Source organism: Cinclus cinclus, chromosome 13 (assembly GCF_963662255.1).
Source record: "Cinclus cinclus chromosome 13, bCinCin1.1, whole genome shotgun sequence".
Classification (NCBI taxonomy): domain Eukaryota; kingdom Metazoa; phylum Chordata; class Aves; order Passeriformes; family Cinclidae; genus Cinclus; species Cinclus cinclus.
Genome location: NC_085058.1, coordinates 18,231,931 through 18,247,473, shown reverse-complemented (window position 1 = coordinate 18,247,473; position 15,543 = coordinate 18,231,931). Strand labels below are relative to the sequence as shown.

Below are 15,543 nucleotides of genomic sequence, written 5' to 3'. Positions count from 1 at the left end.
TTTTTTTGTTTTGTTTTGTTTTTTTGTTGGTTTTTTTTTTGTTTTTCTTTTCCCCCCTTCATTTCTTGAGGCAACGTGGATTTATTTACCCTGCCCCGCTTCTCCTCCGCCGCTCGTTATTTTTAGAAGACAGGGAGAGGAAAGAAAGCGAACAATTTTGGACTTCTTTTTGCTTTGTTGTGTTTTCGGAAAGGAGGTTTTTGTCCAATTAAAGAAAGAGGAATGAAGTCTGGCGCTGGAGGAGGGTCCCTCACCGTCGTCTGGGGGTTCCTGCTCGTCTTCGCCGCACTTTGTCTGTGGCCAACAAATGGGGAAAGTGAGTACAGTGCGTGCCGGGGTGTGCGGCGAGGGACCCCGCGGTGAGGGAGCCCTCGAGTGAGGGGCTGCCGGGGAGGGGGCGAGGGCGGCGGCTGCCCGTGTGTGTTTGGGAGGACGTGAGGGGGTCCCTGTGTTTGTGTGCGTGTGTGTTTATGTGGGTGTTGTGCGTGTGTGTGTGTGGGGGGGGGGTTCCCTGTGTTTGGGTGTGTGTGTGAGGGGCTCCCTGTGTGTGTGAGGGGCTCCCTGTGTGTGGGCGTGTGTGTGAGGGGCTCCCTGTGTTTGGGTGTGTGTGTGAGGGGCTCCCTGTGTGTGTGAGGGGCTCCCTGTGTTTGGGTGTGTGTGTGCGGGGTTCCCTGTGTGTGTGAGGGGTTTCCCTGTGCGAGGGGCTCCCTCGCCGTGTGTGTATGAGGGGCTTCCCTGCGTGTCTGGGCTGTGTGCGAGGGGCTCCCTGTCCTTGGTGGGGGTGTGAGGGTTCCCTGTTCGTCCCGGGGTCTGTGTGCGGGTCTCCCCGCCCGGGGCTGTGACTGAGGGGGGCTCCCGGGGCTCTCGCCGTTTCCCGCCGCGGCGCCGAGCGGGTCTCGCCCCTGCCCGCGGGGCTCTGCGTGTTTTCCTCCTGTTACGCGTCTGCTCCTCGAGCACGTTTAACAACCCGGGGCTGCTCGTCTCTCTGCCTGCCATGCCCGCCTTCCTTCCCCGGAGGCGGCTGCCTGGTTGTACACGCGGGTCGGCACCGCCGCAGCCCCGAGCCCCTCCTTTGTGTCCCCCCCGAGCGCGGGGCAGCGCTCAGACGCCGCAGCCAGGGCTGCGAGCTGCGTAGTAAACACTCGCAGGCTGGGAAGGACTCCGCTCGCTTTCCCCGCGTTGAAGGAGCTTGATCTCTGTCAATATTTAGAGGCTGTGTGCAATAACCTGCCGTAGTGAGTGAGGAATTCCTGGAAATGAACGCCTTGCCTTTTATTGCCGCTTTACCGCCGACGAGGGGTTTCACTCGCTGTGCGCGGGCTGCGGAATTACGGCGGCATCCCGCAATCTAAAGGTCACAGATTGCCGTTCACTTAAAAAAAAAATAATTCGCACAATAACGCTTTACGTTTGTGCGTAAATAGAAAGGTTTGATGGCCTAACGGGCTGCGGTCTTAGGGGTGATGCATTTTTCTAAGCGGCCGTGTCGCACCCATCGCCGAGCAGCGTGCGAGCCGCTTTCCCGGGAACACCGGGAGAACGCGGATCGTGCTGCGGGCCCGGCTCCCTCCTGCCGCGGATCCTCAGCCCATCCCCGCGTCCGCCCGCCTCGCTCGGGAGCTGCCACAGCCCCGACTTTGTTTTCGTGCGTTTCCAACCTGTGATTGTGTTGCAGTGCCCGCCCCTCTCGGGCGCAGGGGGAATCGAGGGGGCAGGCAGGGCTGCGCTGCCATTGATTACACTGCAATCATCGCCGGATTAATCCCGGGGCTGATCGGTTTTCTCCTGGTATGTCGGGCTCACGCTGGATTGAGGATCTCTTGCATGAAATTAGCCTTACCTTGTTTCCTGGAGTATCTCTGTAGACGGAGAAATGGTAAATGTGCCTTGGAGCCCGACCATTTTAAACTGTGCTCCCTCTCCTTCAGTGTCTGCAGAAACAGGGATGTTCCTGTACTGCATCCTGATGCTTTAATTTCTTCTGCCGTGTGTTTTTCAGTACGCTCCTGGAGCTGTTTGTTGTGTGGCTCTCCCTTTCAGAAAGATACGAGTTGTTGGAGGGAAGGAACGAGGAGATCAGATTTCTCCATTTTAAATGTAAAGGGAATGAATTTAGGAGGCAGGACGGCTTTTCTGAAAGTAGTGGTTTCAGATTGAAAAGAAAGGGAAGTTCTTTCGATGCTCTGACAGTGAGGCTAAGTACACAAAAAAAGATAAGTGAGCAAGAAGCACACAGAGGAGCCTGTAATGCATGTTGAGTAATAATTCTGTTTTGTTAGGCAGTAAATGCATGTTAACTCCTTGCAAATTAAGGCCCAGTTTAGGCTTTTGAGCCAGCTAGGGCTGGAGAGCTGCAATCTTACTTCCATGAGTAGAACTTTTTGGCTAGTACTTGTTTTCAAGAGGGAAGATTAATCTTTAAATTTAAAAACAAAACCCCCGTGCCCTTCTTCAGGGGAGGGTTTATAAAGCATCCAGTAGCGTGGAGAAACAGAATGGGAGGAGGAGGAGATCTGGTGCATTCTTAAACTGCTAGGATACACACTTAGAATTGTTTTCCTCGTCTTACCTGGTACAAAGTACCTGGAAACAAAAATGCTCACCCAGCTTTGGCAATGAAGTAATGCAGGAAGAGTATGTTAGGATTTTAGGTTCTAGTCCTCCCAAGTGTTTGTGGTTACCACTTACCTAAAGTTAACATCCCAAATGAAGTATCTTCTGAAGAAGAGCCAGGCATTTAAATATGAGAAGATATGCTGAAAAACTTGTCTTAGCTGAATACTGCCTCTAATCGATTGTCTTTGTAGTTTACAGTTTAATAGCCTTTGTTTTCACGAGTTATTGCTGAAAGAATTTTGCTGTTAGGGGGAAAAATGATCTCCAGAGCAGATGTTTTACATCTCTTCATATTCTTCTCTCTCCCCACAATAGTGGAAGGAAGATTAATCTTAATTTTTATTTGTTTTTCATATATACTGTGTCATAGCTAAAAGGCACTTCCATTTTCGGTAAAACAAGCAAGGCATTCCTAAATAGGAATACAAAGGAGTTACAACTGGAGGGGAGAAGACCCATCCCTTTAATACTAAATGACATAAAATGTGTTTGTAGTTATGTGACAGAAACCTCTTTAAAATGCAGGTAGCTTCAGTGGAGAGCTTTTGGTTCGGAAAAAGTAATTTAAAAATGCCGAGAATTCCCTGAGATTGCGTTAGAACGGCACAAAAATGGAAATGAGAAGACCTTTCATTAAGCTAGAGTTTGTGGTGCTGTACCCGTGCATTTGATGTGTAAAGCTACAACTGTTGGAGGCTGTTTGATGCTGGGGGTGGGTTTAAGGTGAGGCATAAACACGGTGTTTTTTTCCTTTTCTCCCTTGAGCGCGATGGTGTTTTGATTTTCAGCCTTCTGTGTATTTACAGAGGGAATGTCTAGGAGGGAATGGGTTAAACACTTAGAAGGAAAAGAATAGTTTTAGGTGTGATAATACTTCAGATTGATGGGTATCTTGATGGGTCTGCTCATGTTAGCACGGAGCTTTTGTTTGTCTATCCAGGCTGGATGTTGTGTTCCTGATAATGAACAGTAGCTCATGCTGATGCTTAATCTCTCTCCCAGGTTGCTTTAGTAAAAGCCCTCATGACCTGCTGAGTGTCACACACCTCGCTTTTGCAACAGCATTTTCCTGTACGCCCAGTGGTTAGGGAATGTTGGTAACTGGGAGTTGGATAATTCCTGCTGTAATTGAGGTTGTGAATAGAAAATGCCAGAGCCAGTAAGGAGCTGGTGTCAGGGGGGTTCAGCAGAAAGGGGAGAGGAGGGAAGTGTGTAGGGAGTGATGATGGCTGGAGTCCGGGGGAAGAAGAGTGAGCCAGGCAGTACTTGGACTTTTTTTTTTTTTTTTTTTTTTTTTTTTAATTGTATTGGGTTGGACTTCTGGTTTGCAAACCAGAACTGGAGCAAAGGCTTGTGTGAGTCAGAAACTGAGAGGGTTAGGAAATTGGAAGTGACTTAGCTAATACCAGGCAAAATGTGTTGAACGTGAGGAAGCAGAGGGATGGGTGTGGAAAAAAGGTGTGTTGGAAGTTTCAGTGTTGAACCAACATTTGAGGGAGAAACACTGGGGGGTTTTGTGTGTGTAAAGTGAAGGAAATTTAACTTAGTTCTTATGTTCTGAGAAGTGAGGGAAGGAAAGGGCTGGAGAGAGCAAGAAGACAGATCAATTAGTTTGACTAGAGCACAAGAGAAGACATGATTTATTTGGTTTAATAGGGAAATTGCTCGGATTTGATCAACTACCGCGTTAATTTTTGTGTCAGTTTGCCCCCGACGTATTGTTCCTCCAGACTAATTCTAGGATATAGTTTAAACACACGCCAGTGATGCTGAAATTGTTTTCATCTTGAAAGATACACACAAAATCTAGTGTTAAAGAGCATCCGCATGATGATTTTTGAATCTGTCTTCATTGGTAAATAATTAATTTCTATCAGTATGTGTTACCATGGGAAAAGTTGTTTCAAATCTTGTTTAATTTTCTGCTAAACTGGCATTTACTAAGGAGATCTTGGAGGAGAAATGTTTTTAAGCATCTAACATTTAAAATTAAAATCCATTTCAGGGCTGCAACTATTAGCTTTAAAGGATAATTTCAGTTCATGTTTAACTAATGCTTTTTCTCTTCCCCAGTAATTTTTGTTTTCTTTTTACTCTGAGGTAGATTTTACCAGTGATCACTGGAGTGATAATCTCAGTGAGAGCAGAAGAGGCAGTTTTGTTAAATGATTAATTATATTGTGTGTGTATTCCATCTGTGTGAATTGTGAGCTACCACAGACTTCATTGTAGAGAAGTTTGTTTATGGTCCTGAACTTTGAGAGAGAGAGAGAGAGGGAGGCAATAATACATGCAGGAAACCTGTTTTTCTCACACTGGATGTTAACTTTGTGATCCCACACAGCAAATAACTTATCTAGCTCATCATCTGTAATGGCTCTAAAGTTCATAGCTTACAAAATGTGCTGAATTAAATTATTTTTAAGAAGTTAGTGTATTTATCTGAATTATCTGTAGTTAAATTAATAAACTTCATTAGCATTATTGTACTTGAAAAGCTGATTGCAACTTAACTGAAAAAGTTCCTGAAACTTCGGTTTATGAAATTAAATACATTCTTACTTGGATTTTAGTGTAAAGCTTTCACATTTGGAAATGCTTTTGGGTGTTATCAAGTAGCAGCTGGTTTCTATTTATGTGTGAGTGCGTACATAGGAATGGGTAAACTGCAGTTTATTATTGAAAACTATTGTGGATGCTAATTTTTTAAAAAAGCTGCAGTTTAAGTAATTGTCTCGGGAGTCGCAATAGTTAAAGTTGTTGCAGATTTGTAGTTGCAGTTTAATTCAGATCTACCTGACAGAGCTGAGCTTTTAAGGTTTCTGGGCTTTGGTGCTAATGGAACGTGCTGCTTTTAAGAGTTTGTGTGCAGAAAGACTTTGGGAATGCAGTGATGTGTTTGAAAGGTAGAAATACTGTTTTAGTATTTTGATCTATTTGACATGTATAATTTTTCTATCACTGTAAATTGTATAGACAGCTTTTTTGTGTAGGTTAGTTGGATTAGTTTTTATGATTTATGAAAGCCACTTTAAAAAGAATAGTTTCACTTTTTTTTTTTTTTTATTGTACAAAAGCAGAACTCAACAAACAGCAGTTGATGAAGACACATTGGTGGTTGTTAGCCAGCCTGTCTTGTGTGTGGTTTTTTTTTGGGCTGCTTTTTTTCCCTCTTAGCCAAGTCATGACAGGTACAATCTGGGCTGATTTCTGGAGTACTATATTTGTCTTTTTTTGTGTCCAGAACTGTCTGAGAGAAACTTTGAGGACCGGCATACGATCAGCAACACACAGTGTTCATTCATATATTTCTGTGCTCTGCAAACAGAGCTGTACTGAGTCCTCAAACCCAAAGATAGACTCTGGTTCCTTTAGACAGGACTTGTTGGTTTTGCTCAGGAAGTTTGATAACAGTTTGATGTATTAATTAATTAAGGAGATGCATTCTGGCAAACCCGGGTGTGTTGTGAAGATTTAACTCGCCCTTATCACTGAAAGTTTTGCTTTCTAACCTTTGCAAATGCAAAACATGAGCCATTCCCTTAGGATATCTTGCAAGACACCAATTAACTTCTTCAGTGTTGATATCGTCAGGAAGTTGCTGTTGTGGCACAAGATTGTTTAAAACGTGCTGAAAAGCAAAATTGTTGTTTCTTTATTTACAGATTGATTTGCATATGACTCCTAAACTGTAATGCAACAGGATTTTGTTTATTTATTTATTTTGGAATATTCAGACCTGTACATTTCCAGTTAGTCAGTGTCTTTCTTGTTAAACTTGATGATATGAGCAGAAACAAACATCTGTATATTTCAGCAACTTCCCAGATAATTTTTTCAATGAGACTATATTCTTTGATCTATCTGAGGAGAAGGGATCTCACACCCTAATAAAGTACTAAGATATTCCTTTAGAGGACCAAATCCACTAGTAAATAATTGGGTAGAATATAGAGTATACACTTTTGCAGCAGCACAGAGTCATTTTAATAGTGACTTAGAGCACTAATTCCCATTGTCACTGAAGTGCTGACTAGGGTTTTAAGACTTTGTTTCGTTGCTGACTTCAGGAAGTGTACATGGTACAAAGAAATCGTTTAAAGCAGTAAATAATCGTGCTGCACATGTATGTGCTTTACCATCGTAGTTTATAAATTCGGTGTGTGTGCCCTGGTTTGGTGAATACTTGGTTTGTGAAGGTGTGTGTTTGAGGCAGCTCCCCTGGCTGAATGAGTTTGTTTGCCTGTGTTGCCAGCCGAGGTGCACGTTGCTGCAATAGCTCTGAGACCGGTCAGGGAATGTTATCTCCAGCCCCTTATTGGTGCCATTACATGCTGTAAAGATAGCTCTGTTTACTTGGAAGTGTGAGCATCAACTGATCAAAACACTTTCTCCTAAGAGGTGGGCTTTTTTGGAGTTCTTTGTCGATCATCCCTTCTGCCTGTGTTGGGAGCAGTGTCAGAAAGTGACAACATCAGGCAGATGCAGGAAATACTAAGAGTTTTTAATGACAGAGGCAAACTTTACAAAAGTGGTTTTCCCCCTGCTGTTGAATTGGTGATGGGTCATTTTTATTGACTGTTTCCAGCAGCTTTGTAGTTTTTTCCTTTAATATGAACAATTTGCAAATTATTACACTGCTCATTTAAGTGAGCTCCTTACACAATACTGTTCAGATAGCAGAGGGTTTGATTGGAGGCCGGAAAGAAGAATTTTTTGAAGTTCAGAATGCATGAAATGAATACACGCTGAAGTAGTCAAAGATCCCTTGTACTTTATCAGAGAGCAGTCTGCTTGAATGAAAGGTACTGTACCTGCTGTTAAGTTTATAAACTTGGTTTATACAGATTACTTTTTAAATTATTCATGATGCTATGTTACAAGTATATCTGACAGGTTTAAAATAAATGGCTTGATGGTAAGAGGGAGCATGCATAAATTAGAGCTGGGATAATGTGCTCTTTGAAGTATCTTTCCCATTTGTTACTACTGGAATACAGTAGGTAGCTGTAGCTGAGTGTGTGATTCTCAAGTGAGAGTACATCATTATCTTCAAACTGTGGTATAGTGGCATTTCTTATGTAAGACAGATGAGACAGGGAGGACCAAGGTGCTCTCTTTGTTTTTAGTTATAGACTCATTTCTGCTGAAACAGGGAGAGCATTTATGGGATGAAAAGTTGTAAGTACAGCAGTTGAAAGGGTCTGTTTTTTGCTGTGTGTTGCTGAGGTTAGGGTGGCATTGCTTTGTTTTGTTTTCTCTCTTAGTGTTGCTGTGAGTTTTTAAGAGGTGTTCTAGCAAGGTGCTTGTACTCAGTATCTGGTTTGCAGAGGGATCGTGGTACTCAGTTTGAGAACTCTTCCTGGGATGTGTGCACAGGAAAGGTTTGCAAGAGCTGAGCCGTTGTGTTTGGAGAGTGTTATTGGTGGGAAAAGAGAATTCCAGATCTCTTGGATGCAGAAATGGTTTCCCCAAACATAAATTGACTCAGTGCTGATTTTTCTGATTCTGTAGACAGGCAGCTCATTATATTTGAGAAACAAGCTCCTGGAGGAATTTATGGGAGAGGGGAAAAAGCCCCCATAATGATGTGTGATAGAGCAGCCATAAAAATGATCACAGGTTTTTCTGGAAGTGGAAGGTCTTCTTGTAGACAGGGATAGTTCAAATCTTAAGCCTTTATCAAAGGGATACGGCATTTTGGAGGAAGATCTGGTGACAGCTGCCCCTGGAAAATGTCTATAACCAACTTTCTACAAGAGAATTGGCTTGTGCTTGCAGGGAAGGGCTTTATCCCTGGATCTCACTGGGCTGGTTTCCTTATTATTTCCATTGGCTTCAGTTTAGAGTCATCTTCACATTTTGACCTTCAACAAGTAGTACTTTTTACTTTCCTGTTGCTCTTCTCACATCCCCTTGGGTCTGTCTGTGTGAGAGTAGCCTTGAAAGGTCTGAAGCGTGCACTCTGTTCATGTTGGGCAGGGAGTGAGGAACCAGCCCTGCACGGTAGGAGCGGACACGTGTTTGCTCAGCTCAGCTGACCTCAGAGTAACACTTGGCTGAAGTGTGAAGAGTTGAAATGGCAGTGCAAATTCCTTGTTTGCCCTGTCACCGTGCTCTGCCAGGGCAGAAAATAGTTTTATTGTGTTCTTTTTTTCCTCTTTTCTGGGATTTTTGATGTGTAGTTAAGTTGTTGTCTTCCTTAGTCAAATTCCACGTGTCCCACTGGGGATTCGGTTTCTGGTCCAAAATACTGCTGGGCTTACATAGCATGGATTGGTTTTTTCAAGCTTTCAGGTGGTTCTGCCTTTCTTTCACCTGAGAACCAACTTTAGAGGGAGTCATCAGGGTGATGACACAAACTTTAAAGAGTTCGAAGTTCCACTGGATGGAAGGGGGAGCCCACTGGAATTGTGATAGAGCCTGACTTCTACTACTGGATTAGCTGTTGCTTCTCTGCGGTTATTCTGAACCCCAGCAGAAGGAAGCAGTTTGTGGTGCTGTACTGGGTGCAGTTAACATAATCTTTCAGTTCATTGTGGCTGAAGCTTTTGTCTTGTTGTTTGTGAGATGGATGTAAATTTATGGGTCCCTTGCAAGCACTGTGTCTCCTGGGATGTATGGAATGAGTGAATATCCACCTGTGTTCAGAGATACGTGTAAGTTATTGCTACTCTGTGCACTTTGCTGTTCTTCCTCAGACCTGAGAGATGGGAGACTTGGGGAAGTTGAAGTCTAGTGGGATGTACGATCTTTTGGATGTGGAGTAGGATGCAAAAAGTCAAAGGGTCAGTTAGTCCTGTTGATAGTCCCCCTTGAATGTGGAAATTTTGTGTTATCAAGTGATGCTGGTATTACCTGCAGCTATGCCCTTAGTGGAGATGGAGTCTCTGCAGTTGTCCCTGTAGGAAAGAGTAGCAATGGGGTGTAAGGAAAGCAAGTTTGTTATTTCAAACTTGAGGCTTGGCTTGGTTAGAGACTGACTTGAGCCTGCCAGGGTCCTGCCTGGGAGTGACTGAAGGTTTATTTGTGTCTTTTGTTGAGTGACTGCTAATAAAATGCTTATATTTTTGTCACATTGGAGTAGACTGACTAGGTGGACGAATATTTTCATTGATACTGTGTCTCAACATACCTATTGAATGTTCAAATTCTGGTGTGAGAGTCTCTTTCAAGGGTCAATCTTAGATATTCTTAGGTGGGTTGTGGTTCTTAAGCGACCAGTGAAAGAACAAAGGCCCTTCCAAGTCAGTGCAGTTGTTGTCCTGCAGAAATCGGGCACAGAGAAGTGCAGTGGAGTGTGTGTGGTGGAGGTTCTGGGCTGCAGCAGAGCACACATGAAACACACATCTGTTTGTACACGGGCTCTGCAGCTCTTGGGGTAGTTCATTGTTTAAATAAACATGTTGCATTAGCTGTGAGGCTTCAGTGACAAATGCCCACTGATGAGATGTATGAGGGTTTTGTTGTTCCCAAGCCACAGTGGGGAACGCAACAGCTTTATAATTCAACACGTTTGAGGAAGATTACAAAAAGAATTTGGGGTGGATTGCAATCAGCACTTCAAAAGCAACAACTTCAGAGTAACTCTGCTACAACACAGCGCAGCCCATGGAAAAACACTGTCATCTTAACAGATGCAGTATTATTTTGGAGATTCCACTGTATAAATACATGGCCTGTGGTTAAATTGTGATGGCAACAGATGCAATCTCAGTTCTCGATTATTTAATCTCTTTAATATTTAAAAATACCCCACAAAGTAAAAAAAAAACAAAAAAACAAAAAACCAACATCAAGGCTGAAAATACTCCTTCTGTAAATTGCTGGGGCTGTACCTTTTGGGCCCGGTGTCGTTTTGGGTCCGGTGTCGTTTCGGGTCTGTCACTGCAGATGAAACTTGGGGAGAGTAAATGCTCTTTTCTCTGAGGGAGCTGCAAATGCTGCTACTCACGACTTACTGTTCCATTTGCATATGAATGGAATTATTCAGCTCTACTTAAGAAATGTCAGCGAGATTGAAGTCAGAGTTGGTTAACCTGGCAAAAAGATATTTCCAGTATTTTTCATGAAAGAAAGTGATAGTATGTAGACCAGAATTACACATTCCACTGGCTAAGCCAGCCCTGTCTGAGGATTTTCTTGGTGTCTTTGCAGCTTATATCAGTGACTTTATTTTTAAATTTGTCTGTAATACATTGCAGTGTGGAAGGGAAAGAGACTTGGAATGTGGGAGTCAGATGCTGTACCGTGGTGCTGCACAGTTGTGTTCACATTTGTTTTTCTCTATAGATTTGATTTTGTTTAAATACTGATTTGAAAAGTATAAATTCAGAGAAAGGGTCTTCCTTTTAACAGAGAGCAAATAAAGAGTAGCATGCACCTTTATCCATCCACTAGTTGGATAGAAAAGCCTCAAGTTAAATACTGTAATTTTAAAGACTGGGTTTTAAAAGGAACCAGATAATTTGTGTGAGCACTGGTAGTCATGCATGCTAAAATAGGGAGTGATCACATCTCGTGCTTCAGGAGCTGCCAGTATGGAAGGGTTGGGAAGAAACTGTATTCCTCCTCCGGTTGTCTGTATTTCCCTCCCTATTTGTAAAATACAGCAAGTGCAGTCTTTGGGGAGTGGTTAAAGGCTTAGTTTTTGCAGCAGGGATGTGACTTGGGATGCTTGTGTGGCTCTGTCATCCAGGTGACAGCACTTTCACTGGAAAGCTTCTCCTTGCCAGGCATTTGATGACTGTACTCTGAACAGAAGTGTGAGGATGGGGGTGTTGGCATCAGCTGACTGATAAGGAGATAGTATGTTATACTAAAAATACATCCAGATCTTCACAGGCAACTGTGAACATTACCCTGTGTCATGTGCAGCCGGAATGAAACAAAAGTTGAGGTGAGTTGAGTGTGGCTCGGCCTCGCTGTGAGGATGTGCTGGGATGCTCTCTGTTCATTCCATGGGATTTCTCTTCCTTCTTCAGGAGCAGCTGCTCACAGAAGTGTGCATCTGTTCCTTGCTTGTTGTCCGTGTGGCCACAGCCCTTGTCCACTGCAGGATGAAAACACTGCTCTGAGCTCAGCGTGACTGTCCCTGCTCCCAGCATCTTGTGCCTTGACTTTGTGCTTAATGCCCTTGCAGCTTCTCCCAGAGCTGCTGACATGGGAAGAGAATCCTGGTTAATGGGGAGAAGGGGAGAGCAGAGGGGCTGAGGGTGTAACTGTCATGTCATGTTCACTGATTTTTGCAGGGGGAGGGAGGGATGCTCCGTTTCGGATGTCTGCACACCCTGGTTGTGTGCATTCCCCTCTGTTCTCATGGAAGTGCACTGTGAGAGGCCAAGGGGGTGGGACTGTGTGGCCTTGTAACCTTCCGGTGAAAACGTTGAGAATTTTGGTCCAATTTGTCCTTCAAAGTTTGTTTCTTCCTTAGTATGAAGGCCTCAGAGCACTACTAGTGTACATTTTCTTTTATTGAGATGAAGCAAATGGTTTTAATAGTGACTTACAAGAGCAAGCAGGAAGAACTCGTTCTGAATACACAGTTTTAATTTCATTTTACTTATTTTTAGTTGGCTTTTTTTAATGACTGACAGCTGTTTGAACTCTGATTCACAAACAACCATTTTTGAAAGTACAGACTTTTTTGCTAGTGAATAGCAGTGTGTTTCTACAAATTCATGTAAATAATTAGATGCCTTGGATGCATTGGCTCAGATCCTTAATTTTCACATTTTTAAGTGACAAAATGGCAAATGATGTATTTTCTGGTAGATTACTTCTCATTTGTGTTATTTTTTTATTTGGATGGAAAATGGAATTTTAATTGAAATGCAGAAGATCTGGGTTTTGAGACTTAATTAAAACTCCAAGTGTGAAGGAGAGGCATGATTAAAAAAACTAAACAGAAAAAATAGTTTGTCATTGTTTCTCAAAAGTTTAGAGTTCATAGATCTTACCCACTGACTGTTTCACAGGTTTCTGTGCAGGAGTCCTTTTTAATTTGGGATTAAGAGCTCGTTGAACTGCACCATTAGAGTAAACTGAAATGAGGCACTGCAGAAGTAGCTGTTCAAGGTAAAAGCTCTCTGAGCATTTCATCAAAGGGTGGCTCCAAGAGAGTACTGAGCAGCAAATTCACCAGTCCCAACTTTTTTTGGTGTAAATTATACACTTACTATTTTTATTTTATTTAAATTGCAGTAGGCATTTGCCCTAATATATGCTGTTACAATTTCATGTTAGATTTGTAATTAAGTTTATTTTTAGAAGAATGCATTAAGTGGTTTATGTAAAATTATTTTCTATTTTTGTAAATGAAATAATTGTTTTTTATTGACTTTTGATTTCATGCAAATGTGGGGGTTTTTTTTGGCTTGAAGGTTGTGTAAGCAGAAGGAAATTAATGATTTGAGAGTATTTTCAGAATACAAAGAATAGAAGACTTGTAGTCAGTAGCTGGGGACACTGATAGGCAGAGTTCACTCTTATTTAGATATGTTCAAATTGAGCGATGGATGGATGTTAGAGGGTGTGGTTCAGATGGTTTATATAATAAATTTTCCTATTGATTATTTTTCCTGGTTGAGTTGAGAAAGACAAATTGTGAGTGTGTTTGGGATCTGACGCAAAATGGTCAGAATGTCGCAATCCCGAAAATGTCGCAATCTGATGGACAAGTGAGTGTTAATTGTGAGTGAGCCAGATTTGCTATTTTTAATTTGGCCTCGCTATCATGTCTCTTCACAGATGAATTCGAAGGCTACAGGGAGTTGAATGATGAGTCACTATTGAGTTAGTAAAATCACAATTGATCTCTGTTTCCTGTTGATTCCAAAATTACTGAAGTGTGAAAGCTGAGAGTGACTGATCACTTCTTGGAGGGGAGTTGGAGGCTGGAATGTGGAAGTGACTCTCTCTGAAGTAACTCAACGCTGCCCTGGGTGTCAGGACAGGGATGTGTGCAGTGGGAACAGGTGTGTGTGTGATGGTCTGGCTGGCTGAGTTACCTCCGAGGAATGATCATGTGCACACTAAAACGCGCTCGCCCCGCAGCAAGGTGGGGGGAAGAGGTGTTTTCAGTGGCTACTGATAGAAGCTGAAATTAAAGTTTTCATTAGTCTCCTTGTCCTGGAGTTTTCATAACTGACCTGTGTTCCTGTTGCTTGGCTCGGACTATTCTGTCCTGAAATCCCCGTGCTCCCAGTGCTGTTTGCTGTGGCAGTGCCCTGCTCCTCTGCAGTGGCAGAGGGGAGGATGCAGAGGCAGCAGTGGGGTGGGACACAGAACATTTTGTGTGTCTGTTGTTGTTTGCAATTACCTTTTGATGAATGGCAAATTGCCTGTCATTCTGCAGCTTTGTCCTTTTCTTGTGATGGAAATGCTCTTTTGACAGATACTAATTAGAAGCACTGTGATGACTGCAGGTAAAATTTAAAATTTATTTTTTTTCCTTCCTAGAACTTACTGTTAGCAAGACTTTTTTTTTTTTTTTTTGTTATGACCTATTAAGTCACATTATTAGACTGCCCACGTTGCATATATGAGAGTAAATTCTTCTGAAAGGGGATTTGTTGGAAGAAATTAAAGGGAGGATGTACACTGTTCTGAGTTATACTGAAAGCAAGCTATAAAGAAGCCTTGAAGTTTCACTTCAGGAAGAGAGAACTTAGTTTAGTTCCCTGAAGGACTGAGAGGAGGTGGGAGGATGCTCCTCTGCTGCATCTCTCACAAAATTCTGATTTTAAAGAATTTTTCTGAAGGGGTATTCTCAAAGGGGAAGTAACAACTTGTGTTCTGCCTAACGACTTTCCAGATGGTCTTTGGACCATTGAAACTTGTCCTGGCTGTACACTCTGATATATACTGTGTTAAAACAGAAATAAAGAACCAGGAGAAGAAGAAACACATTTTTTCCTTGGAAAGCATGTACAGGTTTTCCCCAGTGTTGCCAGAATTAGGATTGTAGAAAACTGGGAATGGGGGAAAAAGAGATGGCTGATCCTGCTGTCTGAGAACAGCTCAGTTTTTGAATTTGTAAACAAAACAGGATAAAAAAAAAATCCTGCCGGCTTCCTGCCGAGCAGGGTGTGCGGTTTTCAGTCAGAGGAGCTGATTCAGTTGGTCTGGCTTTTTCAAGGGAACAACGAGAGGAATAAATTGCTCTGAGAGGGTGTAAAGAACTTTCCTTTCCTCTAGAAAAAGCTGAGCAAACATGGAGCACTGAGTTGCATGGTTGAAATTTGGTGAGGCGTGGAAAGGACACTGGTTTTCAGCAAAGTATGATGTTTGTTCAGGGTGTTGTGAATTCAGGAGTAAGAGCTGCCACACTTTAAAGAGACATCTCAGTCGCACTGAGGTTTAAAGGAGCTGCAAGAAGCTTTTTGAGGAGCCATCCTGGCAGTTTTCAGTGCTGTCGCTTGCAGAGAATCATCAAATACTTGCATACATACCTTGGTACCTTGTAATTTGTCTTATAGGATCTCTGTTGATGTACCCCCCTACAAGAGCACTTTGTTAAGACCAATTAAATGTATAATATTTTTATAATACTCGTGTTTTGGAAAAATCAATATGACCAGTTTTCTCTTTGAGAAGCCTGTTGTGCTGACAGAGTAGAACGCATTCGGAAGTGGTGCTTTGTATCCTCTCAAGAGTAATGTGCTCTTGTTTTCTCTTAATCAGCAGGATGTTCTCCTGTATGTCAGATGTCTTAGTTGTTTTTGTGATCTCTATCAGAGAGGAGTGAGGGGGGAAAAGTGTCAGAGGAACAGAGCAGGTTTAAAAGCTTTATAGCAGAGAAAGCCTGCAGCCCTGCATTTCAGTTTAAGCAAAAGTGGTAATCACCACCTTAGGGTTGGACACTTTGTGTTTATGTTTGTGCTTTAAACAATAAATAAAAGAACAACTTGCCCTTCAGAAGAACAT

General features: G+C 42.7%; 1 protein-coding gene across 2 annotated transcripts in view; it reads left to right on the top strand.

Moving 5' to 3' along the window:
- The first annotated feature begins 222 nt into the window (after positions 1-222).
- Positions 223-15,543, top strand: part of IGF1R (insulin like growth factor 1 receptor) — a 167,102-nt gene continuing 151,781 nt past the window's right edge. For both annotated transcript variants that reach the window (XM_062501790.1, XM_062501791.1), the window contains exon 1: positions 223-316. In XM_062501790.1, the coding sequence (XP_062357774.1) occupies positions 223-316 (94 nt within the window). The remainder of the gene's footprint in view (positions 317-15,543) is intronic.